This window comes from Panthera tigris, chromosome E2 (assembly GCF_018350195.1).
Source record: "Panthera tigris isolate Pti1 chromosome E2, P.tigris_Pti1_mat1.1, whole genome shotgun sequence".
Classification (NCBI taxonomy): Eukaryota; Metazoa; Chordata; class Mammalia; order Carnivora; family Felidae; genus Panthera; species Panthera tigris.
In genome coordinates, this window is record NC_056674.1 from 14,279,186 (window position 1) to 14,295,360 (window position 16,175).

A 16,175-nucleotide genomic window follows, 5' to 3' on the forward strand; every position below is an offset into this window, starting at 1 on the left:
AACATAGTGCTACACAGAGGATGGCCCATGGTGTCATCCACAATTTTGCTCTCCCTTGGGGCTACTCAGTCACACATAGTCACATGGGCACGTATACACACAGTGTCCCACCCTCCCTCATTTTCTCCCCTTGCAGCTTCCGAAAGGTCTTGGGGCACAGCGTGGGTCCCAGGTCAGCCTCAGGCCTTAGGAGAGGGGGCGTGAGCTAGGAGCGGTCGGTGGGCGTGGCCCGAGCTCACCCCGCCCCCGACTAGAGCGCAGAGGCGGGGCACCGGGTCCACCCACGTTCCTCCCAGTTGTCCAGATGCGGCCACGCCTCCCAGTCTAAGTGGCAGGCGGAGGGGGCGGTGCTGGACGCCAGGTGGAGGCGAGCAGACTGCTGCCGCTCCCTCGGCGTTCTTCCTGGCTAGAGGCGTGGCCTGTTTCGCCCCGCCCCTCGGCCTGAGCCTGGGCCCCAGAGGCAGGCTGAGGCGTGGCCTTCGGTGCCAGCCCCGCCCTGTCCCTCCCGCCGGAGAAGGACGAGAGGGAGGCCCAGTAGCCAGCCAGTTCCCGCGCGTCGTGCAACTCCGTGGCCTCACACCCCCACGAGTCCGCAGAATGAAGGTCAAGAAGATTGCCATCTTCGGTGCCACGGGCAGGACCGGGCTCACCACCCTGGCGCAGGCGGTGGAAGCAGGCATGAGCTGGGGTGGGCGGGGGATGTCACGGGGTGTATATGCCCCTCATTAGGAAGGGGCATCCTGGGACCCGGGCAAGGCTGGTTGGGCCATCCGTGCTTTGATTTGTGACCTAGGGGCAAAGCAGGTGGCGACGGGGACAGAAATGGGGGACGCCGTGAGATCCAATTTTATGAGTCTGAGGACTAGGAATTGGCCCTGGGAGGCAGAGGAATTCCAGTGACAGGTTTAAATACAGTGCTCTTATGAAATGCTGTAGTTGTAGTTGTGGTTGTTAGCACACCCAGCGAGGGCTTACTAAGCCAGGCAACGGCTTGCCTCCCAGCCCCTACCGCTCTTCCCCCTGTTAAATCCTCCCAGCTCTCATGTGCGGGGGGGGGGGGGGGGGGGTACTCATATCACCTCACTTCACAGATGAGAAAACTAAGGCCCAGAGAGTGACTTGCCCGATATCAGACAGGTGGAAAGTGGTGGTGCTGGGATTTGAATCCGGCCTGTGCTCTTAACTGCCAAAAGTGCACTTGCTCGTGGCCTGGGCATCAAGGCTGGAAGTTTAGAAGGCTGGGTGGCCAGTTGATGTGAGCACGTTATGGAAAGAGGATAACGGAGACGTAGGTGAAGACTTGGGCGCTGGTCCTGGGAAAGTGGGTAAGAGTTGCAAATTCAGTTGCTCCGAGAAAGGGGATAACGTCCTGCAGCCTCCCCTGCCTCCACCATCCAGACTTCACCAACGCCCAGGGGTGCCTGGGACTTCCAGATATAAGGCCCCACCCTCGCTGGCCTCAGTGACGCTGAAGATATTGACTATCTGGGTGCCCCAAAAGGGTGGAGGCTGTCAGGATCCCACTCTCTATTGTCTCCTAGCCCAGCCCTTGGAGGGACTTGGCCTGACAGTTCCTCATCAGGCCCACTGCTCTCTCCCTCTCCAGGAAGACTCGGTGAGGATCTTGATTTGTGGGGAGGGGAGAAAGAAATTTGCTGATAACTATTTCTCGGGGAGGAAGTAAGAGGGAGAAGTTGAAAGGTGCTGAGTCACCCTGAGGATCCAGATTCCCATGTTACTACCTTACCCTTTATCCTGAATTCTGCTGAATTCCACTTGTCCACCCTGCTGGTCACAACTGGGACTGCACCCCAGGGAATTGAGAGCTGAGGCCGAGGGGAGGCCCTGCCATCTCACGGTGGCTCTGACAAGTCTCTTCAGAGCCACATTGAGCCTCCGAGCCTCACTGTCTCCAGCAGGAAAAGAGGAGCCTGATTGAGCTGGCTTTTTATTTACCTCACTGATTCTATAGGCTGGTGCCAGCCTGCCCGCCTTCACATCCCAGCTCTGCCACTCACCACCTACATCGATGGACGCCTTGTCGTCTGTGTACCTAGACAGCTGGAAAGTGGGGATACAACTAGTAGCACTTGGGTGCCTGGCTGGCACAGTCAGTAGAGCGTGCAACTCCTGATCTCAGGGTCGTGAGTTCAAACCCCACACTGGACGTAGAGATTACTTAAAAAAAATTTTTTTTTTTTTAAATGTTTATTTTTGAAAGAGAGAGAGAGCAGGGGAGGGGCAGAGAGAGAGGGAGACACAGAATCTGAAGCAGGCTCCAGGCTCTGAGCTGTCAGCACAGAGCCTGACTCGGGGCTCAAACCCACGAACCCCAGCCAAAGTCGGATTCCTAAACGACTGAGCCATCCAGGCACCCCCCCCACCCAACCAAAAAATTTTCTTAGAAGAAAACTAGTATTGCTTGCTCTGGGGTGCTTGCAATGATTAAATGAGATAATATGTGGAAAATGCTAAGAACCATGACCAATACATAGTTGGTAATTCAATAAGCCCTCTTTTGGCTGAGTGAACTCATAGCTGTGTGAACTTGGCTCAGTTAACCTAAAATGGTCTCAATTCCCCCATCTTCAAAATGGGCATATAATAATATCTTTTAGGATTGCTGCAATCTGGTGCTTTTCAAACTGTGGGTCATAGTTCCGAAATACATTTAATTGGTTATAAAGGTGTCAGTATATCATAGGTTAAATATTGGTTTTATGAAACTTCTTTCAATTATATATGCATGGAGTTGTATATACTGGGTTAGGCATGGAAATCTGTTTTGGACTGAGGGTTGAGATCAAAAATTTTAAAAGGGGCATGATCTCTGCAACTTACTCTCAAATAGTTAGGAAAAAACTTTACGCACATGTTGTATGTGTGTGCGTGTGTGTGTGTGTGTTTATATACACACATATATAATTACATATGTTATATATTATACACACAGAAAGATAAAGCAAAAGCAAACATGAGAAATGACGTCTTCCAACTTTCATATACAATAGAATTTCTTTTTTAAAAAGTTTATTTCAAAATAAAAAATTAAGAGAAAAATATAAAGTTAGGGATTTGTAAAAAAAAAAAAGTGTGGAAGTACCTTACCAATGCTCTTGTTTTTTCTAAAAGGTAAAGTATGTGAATTCTTTTTTTTTTTTAATGTTTATTTGTCTTTGAGAGAGAGCAAGCATGAGCAGGGGAAGGGCAGAGAGAGGGAGAACAGGGGATCCAAAGCAGGCTCTACACTGACAGCAGAGAACCCCATGTGGGGCTCAAAACCACGAACAGTGAGATCATGACTGGAGCCAAAGTCAGACGGCCAACTGACTGAGCCACCCAGGCGCCCCCCAAATCTGTGAATTCTAAAACAATGCTGTTTGATATGGTAGCCACTAGTTATATGTGGCTATTGAAATTTACATTTAAATATGGGTTGTTTAAAAAAATTTTTTTGGAAAAAGGGGCGCCTGGGTGGCTCAGTCAGTTAAGCAGCTGACTTTTGATTTTTGGCTCAGGTCATGATCTCACAGTTTGTGAGATTGAGCCTAAGTTGGTCTCTGTGCTGACAGAGCAGAGCCTGCTTGAGATTCTCTGTCTCCCTCTCTCTCTCTCTGCCCCTCCCCTGCTCATTCATGTTCTCTCTCTCTCAAAATAAATAAACATTTTTTTTTTAATTTTTGGAAAAAAAAATACCATTCATCTATGGAAAGAGCTTAGCACAGCACTTGGCATATAAGAGGTTCTCAATAAATGTCATTAATCAGCAATAATATAACACTAATGGGCACCCTTGTACTGAGCATGTGTCAGAGCTCTCACTCTCCAGGAGAACATTTTTCTCCCTCAGAATGCTCACAATTTACTAGGGTCCGTTGTAACCATTGGTAGTTAACCGATGCCCACGCTGGCACCCTGAAAGTTCCCACTGCTCCCTGATGTGTGTGAGGACAGCCATTCCCTTCTGAAAGGTGGTCACACAGGATGGGGACACTGGGAATTCTCGTTTTCACTTTAGAGAGGAGACTGGGGTCCAGCCAGGGAACGTGTTTCCTGTGGTTCCTCAGCCACTTACTGGTAGAGCTGGAGTTTGAACCCAGGTCCATGGGGCAGTAAAGCCTGTGCTTTTGTGTTTATATTGTGTGTATATCCACCCCTGTGCTTTTGTGTTTATAAAACATCAGGGAGATGGTGACGAATATGACAACGTCCCTGGAACTGCAGGGCCATTATTTACTCTAGGGCAGCATAAGTAAGACAGTGACAGAGGAAACACAAGCAGCTGGGGGCTTGGGGAAAGGATCAAGGGTGCTTCTGGCTGAGGGAACAGCATGTGCAAAGGCCAGGAGGCAGGAAACCATGATGCATTTGAAGAACTTAAAAAAATACAGTGAGTTAAGAGGGTAGTGGCTTCAGCACAGGCTGGAGAGGGGAGGCCAGACCCCGAGGGACTGGAAGGCTGTCATGAGGAGGACAGACTTTATGTCCAGGCACTGAGGGGATCATGGGAGGGATATGAGCTGGAGGGCACTCCAGTACAACTGTGGAAGGCTCTGTCTGACTGCCATGTGGAGTATGGATGGGAGGGGGTGAGACAGGGGCCGGGAGCCCAGGGAGGACTAAACCAGGACAGGAAATAACCTTGTGAGATGATTAAAAAGTATAGTAACAGCCAGCCCCACATACCGCCCCTTTCTGTGCCAGGCACCCTCCTCAACTTTTCATTTGTTCGTTTCAGTTCTATGCTTTTTAAAACACCTTTATTAAGATTTAATTCACATGCCATATAATTCACCCACTCAAAGTATACAACTTAGTGCTTCTGGCCTATTCACAGAACGTGCAAACACCATCGCAGTTAATTTGGAACATTTTCATCACCCCAAAAAGAAATCCCTAGGAGTCACCCCCTCCGTTTTCCTTCTTAACCCCTCCCCCAGCTGTCTACAACCGCTCATCTCCTTTCTCTTTGTACCTATTTGCCTGTTCCAGACATTTCATGTAAATGGAATCGTACATCACATTGTTCTTTGCCACTGGCTTCCACCGGCTTCTTTCACTTAGCAAAAAACATTGTTTCAAGGGGTGTCCGTGTTGGAGCACGTATCAGTCTGTCATTTTCTTTTTTTATTGCCCAGTACTATTATGTACATTGGATGGGTAGACCGGGTTTCATTTTCATTTTATCCATGCAGTCCATGGAGGACGTCTGGGTTGTTTCCATTTGGGGCTATTATGAATAATGCCTCCATGGAATCATGTGCAAGTTTTTGTATGAACATGTGTCTTCATTTCCCTTGGACATATACCTAGGAGTGGAAAGGCTGAGTCATATGCTAACTTCATGTTTATCCTTTTGAGGAACTAACTACCAGACTGTTTTCCAAAGCAGCTAGCTGCATCATTCAGCACACCCATCAGTAGCGTATGAGACTTTCAGCTTCTCCACATGTGTACCAGCATTTAATGTCTTTTTTATCATAGCCATTCTAGTGGGTGTGACGTTGTATCTTTGTGGTTTTGATTTGCATTTCCCCGATGACTGATGATGCTGAGGATCTTTTCATGTATTTATGGGCCACGTGTGTATCTTCCTTGGAGAAGTCTCTGTTCATATGTTTTGCCCAATTTTTAATTGGGTTTTATCTTTTTATTATCAAGTTGTAGGAGTCCTTTATGTATTCTAAATACAAGCCCTTTATCAGATGTATGATTTACAAAAGTTTCCTCCCATTCTATTGATTCTCTTTTCACTTTCTTTTTTTTTTTAACGTTTATTTTTGAGAGAGAGAGAGAAGGAGACACAGAACCTGAAGCAGGCTCCAGGCTTTTGTTGCTTGTGTTTTCGATATCATGGCTAAGAAACTGTTGCCTAATCCAAAGTCACAAAGATGTATACCTGTTTTTTCCTAAGATTGTTTATTTATTTTTAATTTTTTAATGTTTATTTATTATTGAGAGACAGAGAGAGACAGAGCATGAGCATGGGAGGGGCAGAGAGAGGGGGAGACATAGAATCTGAAGCAGGCTCCAGGCTCCGAGCTGTCAGCACAGAGCCCGACGTGGGGTTCTAACTCACAAATCATGAGACCATGACCTGAGCCGAAGTCGGATGCCCAACCAACTGAGCCACCCACGTGCCCCTCTAAGATTTTTTAAATAGTTTCAGCTCTAACATTTAGGTCTTTGATCATTTTGAGTTAGTTTTCATATACAATGTGAGGTAGGGATCTGACTTCATTATTTCACATGTGGATGTCCAGTTATCCCAGTACCATTTGTTGAAAAGACTATTCTTTCCCCACAGAATTGTCTGGGCATCATTGTCAAAAATCAACTGACTACATTAAACCTTTAGATGTATTATTTAAACCTACATTAACCCTGTGAGGTAGAGACCATTATCAGTGTCGCCTTATAGATGAAGGCCCTAAGGCCAAGAGAGATTATGTGACTGGCCCATTATCACACAGCTAGCGTGGCTGCAATTCAAACCCAGGGTTACTTTGAGCATTAAATGAGTAAAATATATGTCAAACACATATAGTGAGTATTGCATACATTTTATTTATTATTTTCTTAAGAAAAATTTTTTAATATTTATTTATTTTTGAGAGAGAGACAGAGCACAAGCGGGGGAGGGACAGAGAGAGAGGGAGACACAGAATCCGAAGCAGGTTCCAGGCTCTGTGATGTCAGCACAGAGCCTGACTCAGGGCTCGAACTCACCAGCCGTGAGATCATGACCTGAGCTGAAGTCGGACGCCTAACGGACTGAGCCACCACCCAGGCACACTGTTTATCATTATTTTCATCATCATTGCCCCAGAGTGTTCAAATCTCCCATCACTTGTTTTTGAAATACATGACAGCTGTCAAGAGAAATGGAACAATTTTGCTTGTTGTTTTTCCTTTTCTTTTATCATTTTCTGGATAATGAACTAACCCTCTGGTAGCTGTTGGTGATGACTAATGAGGTTTCTTTGTTAGTATCATTCTGAACTCACAGATTTTTAAATATTTGATGTGTTTAAATTTTTTGTCAATTTTTTTTTTATTTACCAACTTAACCATTTTTTAAATTTCATTTATTTATTTTTGAGAGAGAGAGAGAGCATGAGTGAGCAAGGGGCAGAGAATCCCACGAAGGCTCCCCACTGTCAGCGTGGAGCCCAAGCAGGGCACAAACTCACCTGATGCAGGCCTCGAGCTCACCAACTGTGAGATCATGAACTGAGCCGAAGCTGGATGCTTAACTGACTAAGCCACCCAGGCATCCCTCTTTGTCAGTATTCTTTTGGACAAATCATATTGTCCCTGATTTTTCCAATGAGAACGCCTTCAAGTGGCTTCTGTGTCCTTTCAGGGGCGGCTCGGTGGCTCAGTTGGTTAAGCGTCCGACTTCAGCTCAGTTCGTGATCTTGTGGTTCGTGAGTTCGAGCCCCATGTCAGGCTCTGTGCTCACAGCTCAGAGCTTGGAGTCTACTTTGGATTGTCTCCCTTTCTCTCTGCCCTTCCCCTGCTCGCACTCTGCCTCTCTCTCTCCCTCAAAATAAATAAACTTAAAAATAAATTTATAAAAGTGGCTTCTGTGTCCTTTCAATATAGCCTCATCATTCTTTTTTTTTTCTTTTTTTTTAATTTTTTTTTCAACGTTTTTTATTTATTTTTGGGACAGAGAGAGACAGAGCATGAACGGGGGAGGGGCAGAGAGAGAGGGAGACACAGAATCGGAAACAGGCTCCAGGCTCCGAGCCATCAGCCCAGAGCCTGACGCGGGGCTCGAACTCATGGACCGGGAGATCGTGACCTGGCTGAAGTCAGACGCTTAACTGACTGCGCCACCCAGGCGCCCCTAGCCTCATCATTCTTTAAGCGACATTCCAGCCTCATCTTGTCCTTTCTCTAAGGAGCTCTGGTTCATTTATCACAAGAATGATGTTTAGAAGCTGTCTTAGTCAGCTCGGGTTGCTATGACAAAATACCATAGACTGGTGGTGTACAATAGGTATTTATTTCTCATAGTTCCGGTGGCTCCAAAGTCCAAGATAAGGTATTAATAGACTTGGCTTCCGGTGAGGGCCCTCTTCCTGGGTTGCAGACAGCTGCCTTCTTGCTGGATCCTCACATAGTGGCCAGAGAGCTCTGGTCTCTCTTCCTCTTATAAAGACACAAATCCCATCATGGGGTCCCCACCCTCATGAGCTCATCAAAACCTAATTACCTCCCAAAGGCTCCATCTCCAAATACCATCACATTGGAGGCTAGAGCTTTGGCATATGAATTTAGGGGGGTAGGGCACAAACATTTAGTCCATAACAGAGACCACAATTAATAATTTTTTAAATATCATCATTTCCATACGCCCAAACATTAACATCCTTTGCCATTGTTTAGAACAAAGGAAGAAATATGTTGGCTGTGAACTTATTTTATTTATTTAAAAAAATTTTTTTTAATGTTTATTGATTTTTTGAGAGAGAGAGAGAGAAAGAGACAGAGAGAGACAGAGTGTGAGCGGGGGAGGTACAGAGAGAGAGGGAGACACAGAATCCGAAGCAGGCTCCAGGCTCTGAGCCATCAGCCCAGAGCCCGACGCGGGGCTCAAACTCACGAACCGCGAGATCATGACCTGAGCCGAAGTCGGACGCTTAACCGACTGAACCACCCAGACACCCCTATTTTATTAAAAAAAAAAAAAAAATTAATGCTTATTTTTGAGAGAGAGACAGTGTGAGCAGGGGAGGGGCAGAGAGAGAGGAAGACACAAAATCTGAAGCAGGCTCCAGGCTCGCATTGTCAGCACAGAGCCTGACTCGGGGCTTGAATCCACAAACTGTGAGATCACGACCTGAGCTGAAGTTGGACGCTTAACCGACTGAGCCACTGTTGGTTGTGAACTTTAAAATAGGTGTGTATGTGTGGAGATACAGTTACTCAAAATTCTTTGGGACTCGACATACCAAGACGATGTTCAAAATCTTGAATGACCACTTAGGGCCCTGACCTTCAGAAGTAAGCCTGGGGACCAATCCCAGCATTGGGCAACCTTTGGGGAACTCATGTTTTCCTCTGTACCTCATTTTCCTCCATGGATGGGGGGCATAGACAGGTGTGATGCCAGGCTTTAACCCTTTAGTTGCTGGAGGGTGGAGAAGTCTGGGCAGTTCTGGGGGAGGCCCTTGGAGGCATCAGGGCAGGTTATTTATAAACAGGCATGAAGGTATTGTCCTATTTTAACAACCAGCTAAATGTCAACTGTGAGTATGCCAGCAAAAATATTTGAAGACTGGGGTGCCTGCGTGGCTCAGCGGGTTGAGCGTCTGACTTTAGCTCAGGTCGTGATATCATGGTTCTGAACGTGAGTTCAAACCCTGCATCGGGCTCTCTGCTGTCAGCACTGAGCACTGCTTTGGATCCTCTGTCCTCCTCTCTCTCTCTGCCCCTCCCCAACTTGCTCTCTCTCTCTCTCTCTCTCTCTCTCTCTCTCTCTCTCTCAAAAATAAATAAACCTTTGGGGTGCCTAGGTGGCTCAGTCAGTTAAGTGCTGATTTTGGCCCAGGTCATGGCCTCATGGTTCGTGGGTTCAAGCCCCATGTCGGGCTCTGTGCTGACAGCTCAAAGCCTGGAGCCTCCTTTGGATTCTGTGTCTCCCTCTCTCTCTACCCCTCCCCCACTCACGCTGTGTCTTTCTCTCTCTCTCTCTCTCTCTCTCTCTCTCAAAAAATGAATAAACATTAAAATTTTTTTAATTAAAAATAAATATAAATAAATAAGCCTTTAAAAAATGTGTGAAGACCACTTCCCCATAACAAGGGACCTGGGGGATGGATTTGGGGGTTCGTGGCACCCTCCGGGACCCAGCCCGTGGAGCCTGGGAGTGGCAGCCCACAAGCCTACTGACCTGCTTCTCTGCCCTTCTTTGCCCACAGGTTATGAGGTGACAGTGCTGGTGCGGGATGCCTCCAGGCTGCCCCCAGAGGGGCCCCAGCCAGCCCACGTGGTAGTGGGTGACGTTCTGCATGCGGCCGATGTAGACAAGACCGTGGCTGGGCAGGATGCCATCATCGTGCTGCTGGGCACCCGCAATGATCTCAGTACTGAGCCCCCTCTCTGCCCACGGCCCACCCCTGCACCTCGGCCCCCAGCGCCACCCCCGCCCCCGGCCCCACCCCTGCCACCCCCACCACCACCGCCACCTGCTAGTGACAGCCACTCTCTGTCCTCTCTAAGGTCCTACTACAGTTATGTCCGAGGGCGCCCGGAACATTGTGGCGGCCATGAAGGCCCATGGTGTGAACAAGGTCGTGGCCTGCACCTCGGGTGGGTGGTGGGATCATAGGGATGGGGCTGAAGGGTGGGGGGGTAGGTACTGGACAGGCAGCCAAGGAGCTTTGGAGCCATCCAAATGCAAGGAGCCAATGCAAGTTGCCACTGGAGCCATCCCAAGTTACTGTGCACTTATTGAGCACCAACTGTGTGCACGAACCTTGCCGGGTGATGCTGGGGACTCAGTGGTGACCAATACAGCCCTGGGCCCTGTACTCATGGGTCTCACGGATGGGAGGGAAGTGGTAAACAGACCCATCATCACACACAGTGGGACAGGCCAGAGTAGCCAGGGCCGAGATGAAGGGGCACAGGCAGAGGGTCAGGGCGAGAACAGGAGAGGCCTAGAGGACTACGGAAGCCCAGAGGAGGCACCTGACCCAGCCAGCCCGAGAGAGGGGCAGGGAGAGCCTCCTATAGGAAATGACAGAGCCGTGATCCACACACCAGGTCTCTACCTTCACAGAGCTCCCAATTTATGAGGAGAAGGTCATGAAACAAATGGTTGCCTTGCACAATCCAAAAGACAGGGTACAGGGTGCATAACAGGAGCAGTGAATGCTAACAGCATTCACTGAGCACCTCCTGTGTGCTAAGCACCATATGAGTACCTTAGGGATGAGTGCCACTTAGTCATCACAAAATTCTGAGTATTTATACTCCTACCGGCACATAGTAGGTACTCAGTTAATAGTAGCTGTTTTTATGCCTCCCTTGTATGGAAGGGAGTGGAGGCACGGGGAGGCCCACCGGCTGCCCCGCAGTCACACAGCTTGGGGCTGGCAGACCAGGCTGTGAAACCAGGCTGGTGGTCTCCACGGTCTCCGTGCCTTGCCTCTGTGCTTCATCCTCCCCAGGAAGGAAGAGACCCGAGGGAGGGCAGAGGGATCCGCAGTTGCAAAGGCTCAGAGGCAGGAGCGTGGCGCGGGCAGAGTGAGTGAAAGGGAGAGTGTTGGGTGCTCAGGTCAGGGGGCTAATGGTGCCAGGTCTGGTGGGGCCTTGTGGGCTCTGACGGGGACTCTGCTTTTACCCCGAATAAGGCTGAGCCACAGATGAACTCTGACCCTCTGGGGGTGCACAGGCCCTGTCTGGCTGCTTGCAGGGGGCAGGTTGTGGGGGCAGGGGTAGGCAGACCAGGGAGGAGGCTGCTGTCATGACCCAGACAGGAGGTAAGTGGACAGGAAGAGGTAGGGAGAGAGGAGGTCAGCCCTTACATGGCTGTGAGAGACAGGAAGCTGGGACAACTGGAAGGCAGTGGGGAGCCCCTGCAGGGTTTTGTCCTGGCATATGACCAGCGGGCTGTGGGCCTGGCCAGGCTGTCCTCAAGCCCTGGCTTACCCTGCTTTGTGTCTTCCCAGCCTTCCTGCTATGGGACCCGACCAAGGTGCCCCTGCGACTGCAGGATGTGACCGATGACCACATCCGGATGCACAAGGTGCTGCAGGAGTCAGGCCTGAAGTACGTGGCCGTGATGCCGCCACACATAGGTGAGTGGGGCTGGGACCTGGGGGCAGGGTTGCCACCAGCCACTCCCCTCCCATCAGATGGTGAGATCTGCCAGGCCTTCCCTGGCCAGTGTAAAATTGCAAACCCTCCCCCTGTACTTTCTGTCCTCTTTCCTGCTTGATTTTATCCCCTTTCTGATACCCTTTTCCATTACCTCTGTTTGACCAACCACCTCAAATTTAGAAATGTAAAACAACCCTTATTTAGTATTTTTTTTTTAAGTTTATTTATTTTTGAGAGAAACAGAGCACAAGCAGGGGAGGGGCAGACAGAGAGGGAGACACAGAATCCGAGGCAGGCTCCAGGCTCTGAGCTGTCAGCACAGAGCCCGACGCGGGGCTCGAACTCACGAGCTGTGAGATCAAAACCTGAGCTGAAGTCGGAAGTTTAACCTACTGAGCCACCCAAGTGCCCCAGCCCTTCTTTAGTATTATTATTAGAAGTGAGTTACTGGGGAAAAAAAAAAAAAAAAAAGAAGTGAGTTACTGGGGCTAGCCCATATTCAAGGGAGGGGGATTTACCTTTTACCACACATATCGTTCCTTTCTTTACCTTAAAAAAAATTTTTTTTAATGTTTATTTATTTTAGAGGGGGGAGAGGGGCAGAGAGAGAGAAAGAATCTGAAGCCGGCTCTGCGCTGACAGAGAGCCAGATGTAGGGCTCGAACCCACCAACCATGATGACCTGAGCTGAAGTTGAACGCTTAACCAACTAAACCGTCCAGGCACCCCCCTCTCTCTCTTTCTTTTTTAATGTTTATTTATCTTTGAGAGAGAGAGCACACACGCATGAGCAGGGGAGGGGTACAGAGAAAGGGGAACAGAGAATCTGAAGCGTGCTCTGCACTGACAGCAGAGAGCCCAATGCGAACCATGAGATCATGATCTGAGCTGAAGTCAGACGCTTAACCGACTAAGCCACCCAGGCACCCCTCCATTCTTTATCTTATTTAGCGTGTGTCTTTGTCTGTAGAATGCCAACTCTTTGAAGGCACAGATTTTGTCTTGTTTTGATCGCAGCTGTGTTCCTAGTGCCCAGAACAGGGCTTGGCATAAAGTAGATGTTCAGTAAATATCTGTCTGGTGAACCACATTTCAGGGTGCCGTTGTGGAAAGAATCAGTAAACCACACCTACACCCTGTTTTCTTCTCCCAGGGCTGGAATCCACCTTGGGAGAGACACAGGGAGGAATGAATGAATTCATTCATTCATTCAACAAATGTCTCTTGCATATGGAGTATGTACCCTTCCAGGCACTGGTGACACAGTCTGCTCTTATGAGGTTTGCATTTCTAGCAGGGGAGACAGGAAACTCGATATTACTGTTAGGTATGCTGTGGTGACTGAAGAAAGTATAAAGCACAGAGAAGGGAGACATGAGGAGGTGTTTACGGAGCACTGACTCTCTAAAGAGATGGCTTCGTGCAGCGAGGGAGAGGCCGGTGAGTGTCCAGGGCAAAGGAGGACTGGGGTGAGGGATCGGGAACACCAAGGCCCAAAGGCTGGGCACTTGAATCTGCCTCACATTTGCCTGTTTCACTGCAAGAGCAGCTCTGCTTTGCCCTCTGGCTCCTGGGATCCCTGACAAGAGAAGGTCTGCGCGCCTTCTAGAGGTTCAAATAAGGCTCAGTGCTTAGGTTCCGTTCAGGGCCCTGTGGGGACCAGAATCCTAAGCTTTGAATCGGCGGGGGGGCTACATGATGGAGAAACTGGGTGGAAATCCCAGCCCCAGCACTGTGTGGACTTCAGGCCCGGGGCTTCTGTGCCTCAGTTTTCTCCTCTCTGAACAGGGCTCATAATTTTACTTCCTGACCTCTGGGGTTTGAAGTGAAACCCAGAGACATCATGCCTAAACGTTATTTAACACAGAATACCTTTTTTTAGGTAGGGTTTGGTGGTTTTTTTTTTTTTTTTTTTGTAGTATGTGTGTAAAAACTTCGAAACCTCCAGAAAAGTTGAAGACATTAAGATTTATGAAGACCCCTAAACCCTTCATCTAGATTCAATTAACATTCTGTCGCTTGCTTTACCTTTTGTGCATGCACCTGATGTGTATATGTGAATACATGTGTAGTATATATTTTTTATAGTATTCGTGCATATATATAATATACATATATTTAAAAAAAATTTTTTGGCGAAAATGAACCATTTGAGAATAAGTTGCAAACATCATCACATTTCACTCCTAGAACTTTGATAGGCATCCCCCCAAAAGAGGTATCTTTGGGAATGGTCCACAGTACCATTGTTGCATGAAGGGAATGGACATTAACTCTACCATATCCTTTAGGGTCCATTCCATATTTAAAATTTTCCAATTGTTAAAAAATATTAGGGAGCCTGGCTGGCTCAGTCAGAAGAGCTGTGACCCTTGATCTTGGGGTCGTGGGTTTGAGCCCCATGTTGGGTGTAGAGGTTACTTGAAAATAAAATTTTTAGGGGTGCCTGAGTGACTCAGTTGGTTAAGCATCTGATGCTTGGTTGGTTCCCCATGGTCTCACGATTCATGGGATTGAGCCCCATGTCAGGCTCTGGGCTGACAGCAAAGAGCCTGGTTGGGATTCCCCTCTCCCTCTCCCTCTGTCTCTGTCTCTCTCTCTCTCTCTCTCTCTCTATATATATATATATGGTTCATGAGTTCGAGCCCCACATCAAGCTGTGTGCTATCAGCGCAGAGCCCGCTTCGGATCCTGTCTCCCTCTGTCTCTGCTCCTCCCCCACTTGCTCTCTCTCTCTCTCTCAAAAATAAATACGCATTAAAAAAATTAAAAATATGTCTCATAAAATTGACTCAGCCAGGTCTCTTTCTAAATATCCCATCTTCTGGATTTCTCTGCTTGTTTTCTCCCAGACTCAGATGAAACATTGTTGGCGGGAATGCCACTTGGGTGAGGGTGTGTGTTTCTTACTGCACATGATTCTAGGCTGTCCCTGCACTGGTAGCTGCATTCAACCCCTAAGTGAAGTTGGTCACTGTCATAATGCAGCCAACAGATGCCCTCCTAACAACCAAGTTATGCCTCCAAACGGAAGGACCCAGAGCAAATCTAGCGTTTGCTGCTCGGAAGTCACCCTTTGCAACCCTGGGAAGTAACTTCAAAGTAATCTCCCAGATTCAGTTTGCCCATCTGTAAAATAAGAGTTAATAATAGCCCCTAGCCTATTCTCTGCTTTTTCTCCATGTAACACATTGTCTATTTTACTTTCTTATCTGTTGCCTTTTCCTAGGGAATGATTGCATGCAAAGGGCAAGGGTTCTTGTCCGGTTTTTGCCTTGCTAGGTGCCCAGCACCTGACACATAGTAGGCCATCGATAAGGATTTATTGAATGAATGAAGTTAGGGGTAAAGATTAGCGTCCTGCTCGTGGGAAGGGTTTCATACATGGTTGACTCCTATACCCTCTGGGCTGGGCACACTGTAAGGCCCCTGGAATGATCACGTGTTGTAGGAAGGGGAAGGGGCATCTGCTTCACCCATTCCTGTGTCTTTACCTTGCAGGAGACCAGCCACTGACTGGGGCCTACTCAGTGACCCTGGATGGACGAGGCCCCTCAAGGGTCATCTCCAAACACGACCTGGGCCACTTCATGCTGAGCTGTCTCACTACTGATAAATACGACGGGCACAGTACCTACCCCTCCCACCAGTACGACTAGGGATCTGACCGCATCCAGGAGGACGGCGTTCTGAGAAATGGAGAACAGAGGAAAGGAGCAATAAATCTTGAGCCCAGAGCTTCACGTTATTCTAGAAGACCCGACTCTGACTCTTCCTCTGTCTGGCTTTGTCTGGCTGATTCGGTGTCTCTATCTGCCTCTGTGTAAGATTTTCCTTCATTTCTTCATCTGGCCCTGTGCTGGAGACCAGGTGAGGACTATGAGGACCCAGGGGGTGACCCTCCCTTCACAGATCTCACAGTCCAGTGAGGAAGACACCCTTGCCCGTGACAGTGACCACCCAGAGTGGCCAGGGCTCTGAAGGAGGAAGTCCAGAGGGCTTAGGAAACTACCTAAGCCCGCTCCAGGAGCAAACAAGTTAATAATACTTGGCTCGGAGGGGAGGAGTGGTCAGCCCCAAGAGGCTGTTACATGGAAGCTAAATTGTGCAGAATCATTGTAAAAAGCTTGAGCTTCATTCTGAGGTTCTGTGCTAGGAGGGGAGCAGGAGAGAGGTGGAGAGGGGCACAGTCAAGTTTATGTTTTATAAAGCTGCCCTTGACTGCTGTGTAAATGTGGATCGGAGGCGTGCAAGAGTGGAGGCTAGAGCCCCAGGGCACCAAGACAGAGGCCTTGACGGAGGCAAGAGAGTGGAGGTGAGTGGAGTTGGACAGTCCA

At 48.5% G+C, this 16,175-nt stretch overlaps 1 protein-coding gene across 1 annotated transcript; it reads left to right on the forward strand.

Annotated features, from left to right (window-relative positions):
• The first annotated feature begins 496 nt into the window (after window positions 1-496).
• Window positions 497-15,594, forward strand: BLVRB (biliverdin reductase B). Its single transcript, XM_042969216.1, has 5 exons — window positions 497-676; window positions 9,933-10,097; window positions 10,234-10,323; window positions 11,688-11,816; window positions 15,340-15,594. The coding sequence occupies exons 1-5, from the start codon at window positions 598-600 to the stop codon at window positions 15,495-15,497; spliced, it is 621 nt and encodes a 206-aa protein (XP_042825150.1). The 5' UTR covers window positions 497-597; the 3' UTR covers window positions 15,498-15,594.
• Window positions 15,595-16,175: the final 581 nt, after the last annotated feature.

Excerpts from the sequence above, each read along its gene's own strand:
- BLVRB (XM_042969216.1), top strand. The coding sequence starts at position 598 with ATGAAGGTCAAGAAGATTGCCATCTTCGGTGCCACGGGCAGGACCGGG. Across the intron at positions 677-9,932 it reads GGCGCAGGCGGTGGAAGCAG|GTTATGAGGTGACAGTGCTG; the intron begins GCATGAGCTGGG and ends CTTTGCCCACAG. Across the intron at positions 10,324-11,687 it reads GGTCGTGGCCTGCACCTCGG|CCTTCCTGCTATGGGACCCG; the intron begins GTGGGTGGTGGG and ends GTGTCTTCCCAG.